This window comes from Cupressus sempervirens, chromosome 9, assembly GCF_028749045.1.
Source record: "Cupressus sempervirens isolate cs-2001-9-10 chromosome 9, ASM2874904v1, whole genome shotgun sequence".
Lineage (NCBI taxonomy): Eukaryota > Viridiplantae > Streptophyta > Pinopsida > Cupressales > Cupressaceae > Cupressus > Cupressus sempervirens.
The window spans coordinates 445397860-445417564 of NC_143126.1; the positions used below are offsets into that span (position 1 = coordinate 445397860).

At 32.9% G+C, this 19705-nt stretch overlaps 1 protein-coding gene across 1 annotated transcript in view; it reads left to right on the forward strand.

The window, feature by feature from the left end:
- LOC149539220 (Glycosyl hydrolase family 38 protein) overlaps positions 1-19705 on the forward strand; it is a 375203-nt gene that overhangs the window by 167662 nt on the left and 187836 nt on the right. The window contains exon 21 of the mRNA XM_089800555.1: positions 8978-9097. Within this exon, the coding sequence (XP_089656681.1) occupies positions 8978-9097 (120 nt within the window). The remainder of the gene's footprint in view (positions 1-8977; positions 9098-19705) is intronic.

The window sequence follows — 19705 nt, forward strand, 5'->3', positions numbered from 1 at the left end:
TTCTTATGTTATTTTTAAAAAAATTTTTCCAATTAATTTATTTTCGTATATTTATATATATCTTGTTATTTTATTAGTTTGTCAGGTCTTTTGTATATGATTATGTTTATACATATTATTTTATTTTAACTTATTATTTTATACTTATATTTATATCTTTATGCTTTTATAGGTATTTTACTTTTTCTCCCTTATTTTTCACTCGCACACACACACACACACACACACACACACACACACAGACATATACATATATATATATATATTACCTCTCTCCTTTTCTTTATTTGTTTGCTTTTACATTTTTTCTCGCCCTTATTTCTTGTTATTTGGCTACCTTGTTCTCTTCTCTCCCTTAAACGTTCGCTAGTTTCAATTTATTTATTTATTTTTTAAATTTTATTTAATATTCTCAGGGTTTGGGTGTATATATATATATATAGTATGATAATTATTTTTATGATTATCATGGTTGTGTTTTGTAGTTTGGTGTTAGGACTTTATATATTATTATTATTATCATTCCTATTGTTGCTTTCTCTCTTTTTAATGTTTATGTTGTTCCTCTCTCTTTCTGTATTCCTTGTCCCTCTAGGCCTTTCTTTCACCTCTCTAAACCTTTTTTCCTCTCCTCGGTTTTCTCCTTGTACCTCTCCCTCCCCTCCTCCCTTCCCTTTGTTCTTTTTAAGTCTCCTCCATCTCTACAACCTGTACACTTCTCAACTCCTTACTGCTCTTCTGCCCTGATGATGGTTCACAGAGTGTGAGCCGAAATGTTGGCACAAAAAAGACACAATCAAAATCTAGAAATCACAAGATTAGTATTATGGATTGTGGAAATGCATTTACAATTATTGAAGAAAGCTATTATTCTTCTAATTCATTTTCTTCTAGCACAAGGATGGATCCTGTGGTGCAAAGATTAGCAAATGAGATACTTGCCCTCAAAAAGCAAATAGCTCAAGGCATGTTGTTTGTTCCTCATAAAGATGTACCAAGGAGGCCTCTTCCAACTATTCCTCATAGTTCTATTGTTGGGAACTTAATCTCCAATTTTATGGACCATACAAGGTGATCAAAAGGGTTAGAGAGGTAGCCTATGAATTAAAGCTCTCTAATAATAGTCGGATTCACAATGTATTCCATGCATCAAGACTCAAAACTTTTTTAGGGCAACATGCAATACCTTGTGTAGAAATACCCTCGCTCAATGATGAAGGGCAACACAACCCGGAACTACAAGTAATCCTTGATACTAGAGAAAAAGTACTAAGAATAGAGTGGTGAGAGAACTCCTAATCAAATGGAGAGGGCTACATAATGAAGATGCTAGATGAGAAAGAGAAGAGGTCCTTAAAATGCTTGAGGACAAGCATCATCAAGATGAGGAGACTGTGATAATCCCCAAGTGAATCTCCATTATAATCTTTATAAGATCAAAATTTCCATTATAAAATGATAGAGTAAATATACATAATAAATTGGAATATATGTTGCAATTACATTTTTCATATCGAAATATTGGTTCAGTTCCATATATATATTAAAACATTATTTTAAAGAGTTAACAATTAAAGCATAAAAGAAATTTATTAATTTATGAAAATAACAATAAATAAAATGGGTCAGTGACTACTAGTCACTTGATCAAGGCCACAACCTTTGTTCACGTGACCCAGAGTCGTTGCCTTCATCAATAGTCACGTGGACTATAAAGCCTACATGAAATCTACCACATAAGCAAGCTAAAAGGAGATAAGAAAAAAAACCAAAAAAACATTGCCCAACAAGCAGCAAAACAATATAAGACAACAATAAGATCTCCAACCTCAATGCTAAGAAGAAAGGAAGGCAGATTTGGGAAAAACAAAACAAACAGAGTCGTAATAAAGAAAAAAAATAACACCAAATAGGTTGACTATCAATTGCGGTCATGTGGGATAAGAGTAGCAGATGATACAAAAGGTAATAAGGACAAAAAAAAAAAATAGAAACCAATAAGATCCAACTGCTAAGTGGTCAACAAGGAGAACATGCATATGCAGGAGTATTACCAAAAGGAACAAGGATAAATATATCTTCAGCAGCAATTACCAATCAAGAGCAGATGGGGAAGGTAAAAAATTTACATAGTTAGAAGAACAAACAGCGATAAGGAAAGATATTTAGAGACATTAATAACAGTGACATTAAATACCCCCAAGACTACAACAATACGAATTAAAGGAGCAACAATTAGAACTTTAAAAGAACAATAATTATTAATAGAAGAAAATAGTCGATAGAGTAGTGATAAATAGAGACAACGACGCTTTGAAACTACACAGTGATACATAGATCACTTCGGTAAACAAAGAAGATAATATAATACTGAGAAGAGAATGCAATTTCAAAGCTATATATATTTTTTGCTTCGAAGATAAAAATGTAGATAAAAATATATGAGATGAAAATTCTTAGAGACCCCTCAAAGAGGGGTAGAGAACTTTCATTTTTGAATGTCGAGTTCTCACGAAGAGAACTCAGAGATTAGAGGGCATTCTTAATTGAAAGTCGAGATTCAGAGATTAGAGGGCATTCTTCATTGAAAGTCAAGATTTGTAGAGAATCTCTTGGAGAGAATATATATTGTAGTGATTAATCATATGCATATGTCAGAGACAAAGGCTTGGTCAGAGATGGGATCTTTGCCAAGTAGTTATTGTTGATGAGTGTAATGTCCCCCACTTAGCCAGTTTGGAGGTATGTTGTCGTTAGCCCATTCTTGTATGGTCCCGAGGGCTAACCGGGTCTTTAAAAGGGATCCTGAGGTTATTTGGCCTAGTCAAATTTAATTACAGGCCAAACAGAGTTCGTTTGTTGGGTTGTCAGGAAGACTTACTATTTTTAGTAAGCCAATAGGGGGATGCACTGCCTTCAATTTTCAGTGACAGGATGAGATGCGTTTTGTTGGGCTCTTTCTAATGAGCTATTATATGTGGGATTTCGAGTTTATTTGGTATATTATTTTAATGTTTGAAGTTACAACGGTAAAGTGACTATTTAAATTAAATATTATAATGTTTCATAAAGTCAGTTTATAAAAAATCAAGAGTCCCTCTTTTGAGTACATACATGGACTTTGTAAAAAGAAAAAAAGAAGTAATATTAAAAGTCATGTATTATCCCACATTGGCAAGACGGAAGCGTGGAGCAAGTGAAGAAGGGATTAAAAGAAAGAGGATAGCTCTCATTTATTCATGCTTGGAAATATCAAAGAAATTGAGAAATTTTCTGGAGATTATGTCTCAATAGTTTGGAAGACGAAATCTCTTCAAGCTGGAAATCTTGACGCCATTGAAAGATATGGTCTTGAGATTCAACATAGTAGCAGTCCGAAAAAACGGAATAGAAAAAGTAGGCTGAAAAAGCGGGTACGAAAAAAGTTGTCCGAAAAAAGCGGAACCGAAAAAGCAGGCTGAAAAAGCGGGTACAAAAAAGCAGGCCGAAAAAGCAGTTCGAAAAAAGCAAAGCAGAAGGAGCAACATAGAAGGAAATTATTTCAGCCATCTACAACTAGGTTCTTTTGTTAGTATTGTTTTTTAGGGTGTTATAAGCTTTCAGCTGTAAGTGTGCATTATACCAGCATTATCATTTTGTAATCCATGTAAATGCCAAAGTCTTGGCCATATTTCATGAGCATTGTAATTTTCATTGCAATTAAGAAGATAATAGTTGCTGGTGTCATTTAAGCAATTTAATATCATTATTTATCAGCTAGTTAGTTTGCATACCAACTGTCTGTAAAAATGCCAGTTGGCTGTAGGTGTTCATTTCTCATGCTTAGATCATATATATGTACTGAATATTGTTAAAATTAGTAGCACACTCATGTTAGGTCATTTTGTAGTCCATTGTAGTCTCCTAGCACAAGATTTTCATTGATGCAAATTGTAAAAAAGTCATTTGAAGCTAGCTGAAATACTATATCAGTCATACATCCCTTGCATGTGAATTGTTTGATAAAATTCCTTGAGCTTTCATCAACTTTTTTGAGGGCGGATTTGAGGAGGGCCATTACAATGAGTGCGTTCTGTTATCCTACATTTTGTCACCACAAAATGTTGGTAACAACACGAAACTTTTTCAAGCTAGTTTTGCATATCTCTAAGTTGAATTTGATATTCAATTGTTTAATGTTGATCGATCAATCGACTTCAATTCATATATCAAAATTGTTTTACTGAAGGCTTTCATCAAGTCTTTTCGTTTTGCTTTTTGTCGAGCCTTTGCTTGATTTTTGAGGCCTTCATCGTCGTTTTCTTTGCTTTTGAGTTTGCGTTTGTTTGTTTTCAACCCTTTGGTCTTGCTCATGTCATGGTTTTTGGTTTTCCCTTCTATTTGATCTAACCTAGAGCATTAGTGGAGTTGTCAGTCAAGAGATATGACCGTTTTAGTGTCTCAAAAGTGGATTTTTTTGATGCAATAGTACGAATTAAAAATATCATGTTATATTTTTAATTTGACATTCACTTTTTGAAAAATATAACTTAAATTCACTTTAAATTATGTTTTTAAGTTACTTTATCATTTAAATTTTCACTTAAAGTAACCATAGTGCACTTTATGTTATAATTTTAAGTTGAGTTACTTTTTGAGTTTTCACTTAAAGTGACTATATAAACTATATAGTTTCAGTTTAATTGTTTATATTTAAATCAAATGCTCATTTAAATGTTACTTTTTAAATGATATTTATGTGTTATATTTTTCATAAAATATATAAATATGGTTTATGTACCATCAAAGTAACATTTTAATGAAATTAAATTGATATATGTTTATTAAATGACTTTAAGTTATCAAAAGCGGACATTTTATATGCTATTACATGTAAAATCCATCAAAAGTGGACATTTTACATGTCACTGCATATAAAATTAAACTTAAAAAGCATAAGACTATAAAAAATGGACCTTTTTGGTGTCATTACATCAAAAGGTGAGTTTTATATGTCATTGCATCAAAAACATGAGATCTCACTTAAAATATGTAGTCCTCCCCAAAAGGTCTGATTTTAACCAAGTGCATGTTTTAAAATGTATCATGCCTCCCAAAAGGTCCGATTTGCCTTGTGGAGAGTTTTTAAAATATGTGATCCATCGTAAAAGCTCCGATTTATGACATGTGCATATTTTAAAACATGTTATGGATATTAAAAGGTCCAATTTTAACCATTTTTCATGCATTTGCCTCCAAAAAATTTGATTTTGGAAGAACACATGGAATGGGCCTCCAATAACCCGATTTTGGTGATTGTGAGAGATTTACTTGATGGTTTTGCATGAGATTTTCTCCAATAGGGTCGTTTTTGCTTGGCAATGGATTTTCTAAGATAAAAATTGGATTTATCTTGCTAAAAAATGCTTTTCCAAACTCCCTCTAAGGGCATGTTTTTGGAAAAATCTTCAAAAAACACCATTTTTGGCTCACGTTTTTGCCCAAAGAGGAATTGATTTGGCATTTCAAGTGTTTGTCATTGCATTGTGATACACATGGTCAACTTTAAAATCCAAAACATTTCTGTTTCATGCTTTTTTTTAATCACGTTTTTGCTAAAAATGCCCAGGAAATTGGAGTTTTAATGCACTTTTATGCATTTTGAAGCCACTTTTTTACATTTGGATCCATGTACGAGCATTTGGGGAAGTCATTTTTGCATTCACAAGTCAAAAATGACTGAAAATCATGCATTTTTTGGCCACGTTTTTGTGAAAAACGACCTAGATTTTTGCATTAAAAAGTCATTTGTTTTGTTTAAAAAACTCAAAAAATGGCATTTCAGCCCATAAATTTGGATCAAGAGAGGTCATTTTTTAGTTTTAATGTGTGCTCTTTTCTTTCGAAACCACGTTTTTGGCCTTCTCATATCAAATTCAACCATTGAATGTCCATTACATGCAAGTATGGAAAAAGTCAAAAAGTTGTTTGAAAATCCGGATTTGAGGGAGAATTGGTCTTCAAGTCTATAAAACTTTCTATTGTGGCTTTTTAACCTCCAAGTAAGTGGACATTTTCAAACTTGCTCATCAATTCATGCTTAACTTGCTATTTCCATGCACATTATTGCTTGATGATTGCCACTTCTTGAAATCAATACCGAGTGCATTTTTCCTTTATAAATGAAGAAATTGTTCATTTTCATGTTTTTGGTTTTTCCCCAAACTCCAAATTTGAATTTGTGTGTTGAAGTGCTTTGAATCTTGATATGTTTGAGTCACTTTCTAAAGGTACATTTTTTTTTGAAGTTTTTGTGTTTTGTGTGCTTGCTTTCTGATTTTCTCCACTTTGGAGAAGTTAGAAGTTCTTTCCCAAAAACTTGTTCTTGTTTCACTTCATGTGAAAGCATCATCACGTTTCACTTCCATCTTACATGTCACAACACTTCGCATCTCATTCGACAATTGCGATTACATGTTTTCCATCTCATTCACCATCTGCACATGCATGTAATCCCATTTTCTGCTTCCATTCACATTCATCTCACTTTCTGCATTAACTTGCACGACACGATTACATGAAATGCCTTATGTGTAATTGCATCTTGAAACCTTGATTTTCACTTACACTTTTTGAAAAGTCAAAAAGATGTTATTTTCATCTTCTACGTACTTTGACTTCCCCTTTTCACCAAGGATGACTATAAAATTTATTGTCCCTATTCCGTTTTCCATTTCCATCTCTCCATATGCATTCGTGCCTTCATGAGCAAATGCATCTTTTCCCATCTTTCCATGCTTTGCACCTCATCTTCCATCTGCACTTACATGTAAAGTGCATCCTCCATCCACATTTGCATCTTATCTCACTTTTCATTCCTTATTATATGTTGCATTTACATGTTATCCATTTTTCATTTAATAACGTCTTGAAAACCCTAAGTCACGTTTGAAAATCAGAAATCTTCATTTGCACGCATTCCTATGCATTCCACTTTCATGTTTCAAAGCATTTCCATCCTTCCAAGGACTTTGCTTCAAAAAAAAAAAAAGAAAAAAAAGGTTAAAAGTGCTGATGGAAAGTTATTTTTAGTTTACATCTGAACACCATCGAGAAGGTTTTCAAAGTGTCAAAGATTCCAGTTTGTGCTAATCTACAAAGGAGAATTCACGACAACATGAGCAAGAAAAGCTGGATTACATCAAGTTTTCAAATAACAACGGACAATTCATCAAAGTCAGAGGTTATCAAAGGACGCAACATCATGGTTATCAAGGTGAATGTAGTGGTACAAAGTACAAGGCCCTTTAGAACAATCCTTGTTTCCTTCTCTTCCTTCTTCTTTCATATTTGTAGTTCGAGAGGATGCATGGCATGAAAAAATGTAATTATATGTAATGTTAGTTACATATATCTTAAAAGATGTAATGCGAGTTGGAAGTGCAGTTGCATCTAACCCTAAAATTTCTATTCTTGTTAGACCTAGTCAAAGTTGGTTGAGTTGCTTCCACATTTTCCTCCATCTTTTTTCAACTCTTGTGCCTATATAAAGGAGTGCTCCCTCACTATAAAAATCATCTTTATCTTTATGCAAAATGGCTCTGGAGAAATTGTGCCACTAGAACTTTGTGTAGCACTATTTTGAGAGAAAGTGACTACAAAGGAGCATTTGAGACTTAACTTTGATTAAGTGAGATTGTTACTTGTATGAGTTATAAACTTTGTCTATAATTCATCGAAGTTATCTTTGATTCATGGTATCTTCTGACCTTGGTAATTGTATCGCGTGAATTGAATATAAAAGTGTTAAGAAGCAATTGGAGTCTGAGCTTTGACTAGGAGCAATTGTGGAAGTGTATAGCTAGAAGTTTTGTCTATTGCTTATTTTCTCTCTTAATTCGCAAAATAAGTTGAGTTATTTAACTTTTTGGAGATTTTTTGCCCTAATTGTTAAGCTTTTTCATATAAAAGTACGACCGGACTTAGAGCCAAGCTGGTACATTTTCAGCTAGCCTTTGAGTTAGTGAAGGTTTATCGGTATCACTATTTCCAGCTCTTGATAGAAGTGTAGTTAGAGATTCACCTTGCCCATTACTCGCTGCACAAGTAAGTGGATTCTTCTTGAAAGATAAAACGAAAGGATATTGGTAACACCCATTTTATAAAATCTCTCGACTTCTTGCTTACCTTGAGTTGATCCAAAGGACGGTGAGAAGGGGGAGCCTTCCCTTTAAGGTAGGAGAGACTCTGTCTTACATGCTGTGGCTGGTCATCCTATTTTGCGACTGGATTTTTACCCAAAACTGTTAGTTGCAGAATATCCACCCAACACGTTCATTAATGGAGATCCTAGGGGCCTTAGAAAGGCACTCTAAATATGATGGTTTCCTAACTGAGATTTATTCTCACCAAATGGTCAGGTAAATCTGAGAAGAGTACTTTCTAAGGATTAGGTGGTTAGTACGGGATTGGTGTAAGTGTATTTAATGATTATTTATCTTATTATCTACTAATATTTATTGCAGATTTTGTAACTTGTAAGCAGTTGATTTCATATTCATATATATCACCATGTAAGAACTAATTGTTATAGGTTATAGCCTCATTTACTGAAGTCAAAAACTGCATACATGTGCATTTTGTGCGAACAGAAATTCATATTTGTGATTGGGTTTTAGAACTTTGATGTTGTGAACTTTGATGTTGTAACATGATCAAGAAATACGTTCCAAACAAAATTATTTAGCAACAATGCCATGGAAGTTGTTAGTATTAGAACTTAAATAAAGAAATACTAAACACACTTTAAATAGAACTTCACCTCAATTTTCTAACAGAAACTCTCAATTGGTTTTATTTTTTGCAATGTTATATTGTGTTGTATTCTATTTTTCCTTGATTGGCATGTATTTATCTTGATTTATAGATACCTTCATAGATCTATTTTGAATAACTCAATATTACTAAATATATGCACATTCAATTAATATGATTTCAGGTTGGTCCCATCCCAATTGATGATGGAGTTGGAAAAGAAGTAATCACTAAATTAACAACAGATATGTCTACCGATGGAGTGTTCTATACTGATTCTAATGGGAGGGATTTCCTGAAGCGAGTATGTTTAATTGCTGAATGCTTGTTTTTTCATATTTTGTTTGTTTGATTGTTAGAAGTGGAAGTGTTCTTAGTGTTTTGTCATGACACCTATTTAATTTGATTCTTTATAATGCAGATGCATATACTATTGATTAAACCATTTGATGTTTTAGAATTCAGAATCAAAATTATAGCAGTGTCTGTTCATCCCAAAAATGAGTCAAATGGATGAATAACATGGTCATAAGATAAGTGTAATTGAAGAACAAAAGGGACAACTCTTTCAGAAATATATTTGTCATAAGATCAGTGCAATTGAAGAAAGAAATGAACAACACTTTCAAAAATATTTTGTGGAAAAATGCTAGACACATTTAAGATAAAAGAATAAAATTGTAAAAACATAATCTGCAACTAATTACGATCATAAGAATGATGACAAGTTACTGCCCCTTTTCTCCTCTTATATGGTTGCTTTTCTTCTCCTTGCATCTTTTTTCTACATGGGTATTCTCTCCTTGCTTACAGGAACTTCATTTGAATATAAATCTCAATCTCAAAAGTATATGTAATGTTCCTATTCTCAAGATTGATTTTAATGACAAAAGAGTTAAAATGTATAAGATAAAACAATTAAAATAAATACAAGTATAATTATTTAATAATATTGATAAAATTAAATTAGAGAAATTAAAGTATATATAGTTTAATATATACAATAGTTGAAATATATATCTCAAATGTAAAAAGGGGTTTAATAACTATTAATAATATTAAATATAATATAGAATAAATAAATAAAGAATAATACATCTAATAAAATGATATAATAAATATATTTATCAATGTTAAAAATGAAATATTAGTAATTAATCTCATATCATAAGGCTGAACGATCGCATATTCAAGGGAATATCTTAAATCAATTGCATAAGGAAAGTTGTGATTAATGGCATAAGTCTAATGTTGATTAGGACATGATTATGAAGACGCATGATCATAACTATATAAGGAATTGATAAGAAGTGATTATGTAGAAATGTGATCACCAATGGACATAAGTCATGTCTTGTCCATTGCAACTCCTCATCCAATAATGCATATATATAATAAGGAAAGGCAACGATCAACATAAGGAGGGAAGAAAGAAAATAAGAAATATTAGGAAATAAAGAAAAGAGGGAAACAGGTGACTGCAAGTAGCATCAACAAACAACGAGGAATCTAGAGCTCATAAAAATCTACAAACGCTGAATTCCTCCAATGTACAGCATATATAATACCAGGTGAAAGCCATGTAACACTGCGCAAAGGAAAACAAATAAGAAGGGAAATACACCATCATCAGTATGTCTGAGAATTGCGGTCAGCATACACAGAGAACCGTGCATCCATTGAAGGAGCTGCGAGCTGTATTAGGGCATACAAGAAAAATACGATACAGGTGTAATCAGCAGTTTGTCCAATCCAATCATTGTTGGCAGCACTAATAAGAATTTTTTAAAGTTAAAAAGACGTAGGTTGAAAGACTCACTCCATCACAGCTATAGAAGGAATCAAGATTAAAACATGGCTCCAGAAAAGATAACAGTATGGGATTTGGTTTTAATACAAATTCTAGGCAAACTATAGGAGAATATCCATGGAACTCTGGCTGGCAGTCCATTCGCATGCAACATTGACTTACATATTTGTGGATAACAACAGTCATGGTAGCGATCCAGCTGAAGCCAATATATTGGTAGGAAAGAAATTATAACCACAGAAACTATGAGATACTACCGTCAGTGCTGGAGAATAGAATGTGGAGGAGAAGAAATTGAAACTATATATCTACTGCCACCTCCAAATTCAGATAAATCTTATATGGATTGTGTGTAAGTAGTAACACCCACATAAGCAGAACTAATATAAAAGATACAACTGACAAATATACAGTTGGAGAAGTTTATGGGCAGTGCCCCTATAAAGAGTCAATTAAACAGGTATATTCTATCTCACTGATAAACTTACATTATTAAGGCAACAATATCAATTACCTACAATGAAGATATTCAACTCGATCCACACCAAGGATGAAGTGTACATACTCACACATACACATATATTAATAGGACTCTATACAAGCAGTGATAAGAAGACGGTGATTTAAGCAATAAGTTAGAAGCTGAGGGTTGGACAGTAATAACTGATCAATCAATCATGCCAACATCAATATCAACTTGCATGCTGATAATTGACAACATTGAAACTAATAAATGATTATGTTTTATAAGACTAATCAAGGGTGGAGCATAAGTCACCTAAATGAACATCTACAGATATTAAGGATACTATGCTATACGAAAAATTATTGACTGGGAAGAAGTCTTTTATAATAAGAAGAAATCAATCCCAAATTTCATAGGACTGGACATGGGACATTATAGTATATAGAACTATGCTATATTATTCAAGATAGAAGAATTAAGAGCTAATTGTTACTCATTTCATTTATGGGATTAGAAATTTTTACTTGAAAGTGACCCTTGTTAATAAAAGTTGTTTGCATGAGTAGTGCTATTCTATAGTGCAATTCTTGTACTTGCTGCTGCATATAGATTATGTTTCTCTTTTGTTATTGTTATATAAAATCTTATAAGTATCCATGCATTCATCTGCATACAAAGGAAAATGCTTGGTTCCTTTGGGCTTAAAATATTGAACTGTGAAGCTATCACCAAACTCACCAAATTCTGTAAAAGAACATGTTATAGGAAAAGACACATATTACTTGAAGAGAAATCAAAGATAGATCTGTCTAAGAGAAACAATATTAGATAAGATAAAATAAATTTATTAATGTCCAACAAGAGATCGCTAAAAGGGTCAAAGGGACTGAAAGCTACAAACAAGTAGACAACTAGCAACGTGAACACCAAAGTATACACAATGCATGAAGAAATAATGGCATGCCATATTATACACGAGATTTCACCTTGAGGAGCATTTTCTCTATTAACAAAAAGAAACCCCAATTCACTAAAATAGCTCAAATTGTTTGCAATACAAGAAGATAGTTTATGCTAGAATTTAACCCTAGTTCATTCACAAGTATTTATAGAAACATCGATCCATGGAACAATTATGCAACATTATAATTAATGACTATGAAACCATGAGTTGGAAAATTACTATAAGATTCGAAATGAAAAAATTACGACACATCCAACGTTGGTATGGATCTGGGGATTAATCCTCAACTTCATTTTTTTTGATATGTAATGGGTTGAAGCTAAGTTACCGTGGTTCATCCCTAGACCTCCCGGACCTGTAGAAGTTCAAATTGGTTCAAAGTTTGGGTCCAGTTCGTAGTCCGGTTCTAGCATGGTTCCAATTTTCGCTTGCTGGTTCGATCTGGTTCGAATCTAGTTTGAACCTTGGTAAACAAGGCCAAAAACATTGAACCAAGTTCGAACCCAGTTCAAATCACATACTTTCTAGGCATTGTGGATGACAATAAAGTGCTTTTTTTTGAAAATTTATTAAGTTATTGGCGTCCACAACCTTAAAAGATTGTTATGAAATGCTTTTGGTGGCCTCTCATTGTCATTTGTTGAAGAATTTGATGCCAACAGCATTGTTTGTTGCTGCTGTTCCGACTGGCCTTAGCTCTATTGCTGAGTCAACTAATGCCAGAGAAGAAGAAAATGAAGAAGTAGAAGAAGATTAATAGTTTTTTATTCCATTAGTTGAACAATGAACGTGAAACAATGATACTTGAACTTGATGCGATGATTTTTTTTTAATGTTTTGAATCTTTGATGTTGAACTATATTATGGCACGAGCACTATGACTATATTGTGGTAAGATCACTATGATTACAAGCTTATGGTGTTTTTGTTATTTAAATGTGTTTATGCTACTATGCTACATTCTAATTTTAACTCATGATTCATAAATATGTATATATACATAGATTATTTTATAATTTTTATATGTTTTATACTAACGAACCCAAACGAATCCAAACCCCTTTCCAAAATTTTGACGAACTTACGAACTAGTTCTCAAACTTCGAACTTGGAATCGAACCTGAACTAGTAACTTAGGGCCGAAGCCTAGACTATTTATTTCTTATTTATTATTATTAGTTGAGACTAATTATGATTATGTGTTAAGCTCGAGTAGTCTTGAATCCAAGACCTCCCAAATGAAAGGCTCACAATTTACCATTGTGGTGTAGGTTGTTGCCTTGATCTTGAACTTCATATTATTCCTAATGGTATCCAATAATTTTTTTTTGTAGAAATCATGTCTATTAATATGATACCAAAGAATGCCTCAACACTCTATAGCATGTGTTTGTATACTATGAGTATCTCATGTAGTTATCACTCTCATTGGTGAAATGGTTTTGTTTCTCTTGACGTGGTTATCATTTGCACATTGTTGATTCTGGGCAGTTAACCAACATGGTATTAAAGCCTACACTTCAAATCAATTTCCAAATTTGAGGGTTTTCATCGATGTTTTGAGATTGTTATTTTATCCACTAGTTGATAAAGAAATGATTAGGTCTTTTCTATAAGCTTTTATTTTCTTTTTGGCAGTTATAATCATTGTTAGTTAATTGGCATGTTTCCTACATTGATTGTTCTATATTCAATTTGTTGAGGATGCATTATAATTGTGGCATGGTTTTTTTAAAAATTTGGAGTGTCTCTGAGAGTTTTTGGTGATATAGTCTTGCTTGTGCCCACTATTTGGCATTTGGCACTTAGTACCATTCACATATGGGACCCTCTTCAATTGTTTTGAGTGTTGGAGTTTGCATCAAGCTCCTTGTTGTTTTATGCGATCATGCCCTTTCTAGATTGGGCTTTGTTTTACCTATTCAGGTTTATCATCTAGTCAACTTCATTGCAAGGCTTAAGCCCCGTGTTTGGGCATCTTGGAGGGCCCTTTTACTTAGAGCAAGTTTCATACTCGATATTGCCACATATATTTTTAGTAGATATTTTGCCAAATATATGTTCGGGTTGCTTTTTTTTAAATTGATATTGCACAACCAAGACTATTGTAAGAATACATAACTTGGTTTTAAATGCAGCCCATTAATATGGGTGCATTAAGTTTGTCCATAGCTAGGAACAATTACAAAAAGGCCAATTTGTCCAAATCCAAATGGTTGTTGTTTCTACTTATTGTTAATAACCTACACCCATGCCTTCTCACCTATATGCCTGAATTTTTTTTTCCCTCCTTTCCCCTTTCTATAGTGCCATTGAGGTCATTTGATGTTGAGTATGTTGTTTCCTCTTTTTTATTTATGTCCATGTAGAATCTTTTGGATGGTAGCTTTCTAGTTCGAGATGAACATCAAAGGCTGTCATCACAAATTTGGTCAAAGGTTCTAGAGAGTGACCTACAGTGGAATTTGGAATTGTGGAGGTCTTTGGTAAGATTTGAAATTCCATGTAGGTCTCATTCACATGGTGGAAAACAAAAGGTGGAGAGAGAACCCTAGATGGGAAAGGAAGCCAAGCCTTAGCATCTTTAGTATGACCTTAAGATTTCGTTGATTCTTGACAAGTAGGAGGGATGATATAATGTCAAGGATCAACCCCAATCCACCATGTAAGTGTTTTCAAGGAGTAGTTAAATTACCATAGGAGGTTTTTGGCAATGGAATATGAGGTGATCTATTGAGAAGCATCTTCTACATCTAAAGGAATTTTTTTCATAGTCCATTGGTTGCCTCTATTGTCTACTACCCATCTTTACTAAGTTTTCATCAAGACCATTGGACAACTCCATTCAACATATATTCAAGCATAGGTGGGATTCTAGAAATCAATAGTTTCCTTGGAAGTATAATGATATGTCGTCAAGCTATCCTCAATCGCTCGATGGTAGTCTAGTTCAAAAAATTCTAGAAGGAAATTTAGTATCTGCACACAAAAAATAAGTTGTCGTAAAGATTTATGTATGTTAACCAAAGGCGAAAACCCATAGTTTCATATATAGGAAATTACTTTAGAGGATCTAATGCTTGTTCTCCAACATTTCCTATCTAGTTGAGAGTCAAACTCCAACGTAAACTATCCTTAGGCATAGGGGCAGATCCAAATTTGTCCATCCATGTTTTCTTTCCACTTCTCCATTAGCCATGAGTTCAGATCACGAAGTTTTGGGCACAACTTTGTGCATTTGGAGATTAGGGCATAATGTTGTAAAAAAAAATCTTTCCAATCTTGGCCAAATCATCCAAAAAAACCTCAAGAATTGAGGACCAAGGGAAGATAGGAAGAGAGGGGCATGATTGGAAAAAAATTCTAAAGTTTGAAAAAGCCAAACAGTAATAGAGATTTTAAGCTCGCCAACCCTAGAACTCAGCGTTGCCTTGAACTTCGCATTGTTTGTAGTAGCAATTAAGATGCTTGTTTCAAGCATTGAGTGGCTAGGTTTAGACCTGGTTGCCATGTTCATTGGAGACCACCTTGAGTCAAGATTCCTTTAGCCATGGTATAGAGAGACAAATTTTAGGTAGTATCTACATTGGGAAATGCATATATATTAGTTATACAACACAACTCTGACTGAATTGCGATGGTCGGGGATTGCTTACAAATGTCAAATGAAGAATTTGATCCGATTATTATTGACTATCTGCAATCTGTCAATAGATGATGCTAACAAAGATAGAGAAATTCAAGTCCACAATCTTAGTATGAAAAAATGCTTCAAATCCTTCAACTAATATATCAGAGGAATTGCCAATTTGGGGCAGATATGAATACTATTATGGGATTTAGAAATATCTGGGGTCTATTGTGGAGTAATATATGAGGCATTTTGTAGTTTGATTCGGGTGCATCTGCAATCGTTATTATTCACCCATTACAAGTTTGGGCCTTCACCAAATTTAATTGCCCACTTAAACCTCTTCTATTTAAGTGGACTCAACCTCTTCACCTCTTCAGGCTAAACATTGGTCCTACAAAGAGGGCAAGTGAAATGCAATCTACAATAGAGTTCTATGTAGACACGTAAATCTGATCATTAAAATTGATCAAACTAAGTCATAATAACGTTCTATAGTAATCATATTAATCAATTTATTTAATTAATATCCACATCCTCCCATTGTCATCACATTAGTGTAATAGTTCATCTATTTAGTTAATCTCCGCTTTCATCTATATTTATCCTAGGTAAAATAATTAATCTAATTTGCCAATAGTGTCATTCTCTTTATTTAAATAAATATCATTTATTAAATTAAATCCCTTTTCTTCTATTTTGAATTAAAATTAATTGAAATTTCCAAAATCCCCATCTACTTGCACATTCTTACAAAGCCTACTTATATCACTAACCGCTCATTTGACTATGTAAATCACATTACTTAATTGAATGCCTCCTCTACTTGGAGAAAAAATGAATTGAAAATTCCTTCTCTCATTCTCTCTCCTTTCATCACATCCTGCAATGAGCCCAAATTAATAGGATATATGAATATTAAACTAACATATTATAATAATAATAATTAAGAATAACAATATTAAAATAAAATATAATCCATTATATACAATAATATATTTGCATCACTTTATAAAGATATAAATTAGATATTAAATATTAATATAGTTGATCTTAAAATATAATAATATTATATTATATATAAATTTACAAATATAATAGTATTATATTTGATAATATAATTATATAAACATATAGTATTTAAATTAATAATATAATAAACTAAAGAGATGGAAAGACACATCCTTTCATATGTAAAAATATAAATGAAGAAATCATATTATGGGAAAAAAGGCATTCACAAATGACTATATATCAGAGAATGGAACAAAATAAGATGGTAGAAAGGGGTCATCAGAATTTGTACCAGAGCATGATCTTGCCACCCTGTAGAGCATACAAGTAGATGAGGGGTTATGAAAGCTTCTTTTGAAAGTAAAGACACGGCAGAAATAGATAAGCACAAGATAGTGATATTTTTCATAAAATTAGAAAAAAGAAATTGTCGAATACATACAAATACTTACAAAGATTGGAACAAAAGATTAAAAAATAAAATTATTAGTTTGCAGTCTATATAGAAAGAGCATAGTCCATATAAAGGGGCATATTGTTATGCAGAGAAACTATTGTATAAGGCATCAGAATTGTATCTTAGACAACAATAGAGAATTCCATATCGGTGGTTATTTCAAGCCATTATATGCAGCACAGATCACTGACATAGATTGATATAGATAATTACATTTGAACCCTACAAGGCTTGGTTGCACAGATTTGACCTATTATGAGCAGTGTGAGATGAAGTTGCATGTTTATTAAATGGAAGATTTTTCATTACTTGCCCACACTAAATTGAATTAAAGAGGGGGACCGCAGAGAGATTTCAAGGCACTTACAATTAAGCACATACAGGCCAGCAAAGTCAAGTAGTACACTCATTATCCTAACTGGAAAACACATATAAATTCAGTTGGGTGATAGAGATAAAAACAGAGGCAATATTTAATCAATGGGGTTCTTCATGTGCAGTTCAATTTCTATGTTTCTTAACTACTCAAATAGGTACATAAGAGCCAACAAAGGAAGAAAATTAAATATAAATACGCAAGAAGGATTCTGGGTGTAAGTGTTTATTACAGTCTGGAAAGGCTAATATTGTCGGTGAAGACAATATAAAGATTTATTCTATTCAGCATACATTGGAGGAACCTAGAATAGTATAGACAAAATTTCAATAATAAAAGATAAGAAAGGGAAACTTGATCTATTAATATCAGAGGAAAGATATTGTGGACACCACTATGGAAAGTATGGGAGAGGAGACAGCCGCTTGGACAGAGTTATAAAGGCGGGCAATATTTTTTCAGATAGAATTGATTTATCTTTGAACCATTAAGGCTACCACCGAGAGTAATGAGGAATTGAGTAGATTTAAAAGAATGACAACCTATTATGCCAATGATGTTATATAAATATATGGGTGGCTAGCGAAAGTATAAATAAACTTATTAAATCACTTGCCTAGAGTATGAAATGGCATAACATGATACGAATAGTGCTCTACTCATGATAGGGGCCACCTTTGAATATTAAGAGTAATAGAAAGGAAGATTGTACAGGCAACATAATAAGATAATTGAATTACAATCGGTAGGGAGAGAAAATCTCTTTTAGTGTCAATCCATTTCAGACAATGCTATATGGTAGAAGGGTTAAATTCTTTCATACATCCTACTTGGCATTGAATCATACCTAAGTTATTCCAGTCACACTCATTATTCAAAAATAAATATATTCAATGAAACATAACAAAATTGTATCAAAAAGCACAATATTCATTTAAATCTCATACATCTGATTTAATATAAGTGGAAATACTTATTCAACATTTGAAAAAGACAAGAAAGTCACTACAATGCTCCTTGGAATTCAACCACTTGGGTGAGAATGGAGATCGCTAAGGATGAAGCATCTATATACATTGAATCAATCCTCCGTCATTTGAGTGTTGGAAATGCAATATATATTGATTTGATGCAACTATATAGCCCAAATCCCATATGTCATTAAAGGAACCCAATTACATGTTAAGAGGCTGAAAGATCCCTAATGGATCTCTTTTGCTAATTTGCTGTAAATTTATATTTTTAAATTTGTTTTCCCTGTTTATTATAATTTTCTTGTAGAGCTAGACAGAAGTTGTAGAAGGGTTTGATTGTTTTGTATTTTTGATGATTTCCAATAAGTAATAATAGAAGTACAATAACATGAACCAGTTTTGAAAATGTATTTCAAATATATTTAAAACAAAGTTGCTTCAAGCAGATTTTCTTGAATATACGCCCAATAAGTAACTGGATGAAGATTTATAATCATATCTAGATGAATACAACCAAGGACAAAGCCACCCTGAAGGCGTGAATGAGAAATATGAGCCTAGAAAGAAGTCACGGCCAGATTCTAGCTCTTCAAGTGCTGCACGTGGGAATGAATATGGCTGATAGGCGTGGTCGTATAGCTGCAAAGTGTCCACACATGGATAAAATATCCAAATCCCAGCTAAAACTCTGACTCAATATTGTATTCCCCTGAAGAAACTGCACAATCTCGAAGATGCTTCTGATTGCTAAGAATCCAAACTACTATTTTGGGGGCTACGTCCCAAACAGGCAAAGCAAGAGCGTTTGGCGTCCCAAATGCCGAAAGCTCAATCAGAGCCCAAAACCCAAATTCAAAATGTAATATGTCAATAATACCTTCAAACTTTATCTTCATCTCCTTATAACCCACCAAACTTAGTTCAAACCCTAAAAGTGTTTCCATGTGGCATTGGGTTATGAAATAATATATTTCTCATTTTTAAAGTGGTCAAGTATCCAGAAAATGACCTTTTTCCCAATAGAAAGAAATTCGTTCACCGAAATGCTTTGATTCAAAAGAGAAATATTTAAAAAAGTTGAAGACCTTTCCAACGAGCTATTACACCAAGGGATAAGTAATCTAGATGAGGCCAAAAACCCCTTATTACTCCAAAATGGCTATAATTTAGCCTTATTTAATTATTAAACGCTTAGGAAATATTAAAAATATAACCCAAAT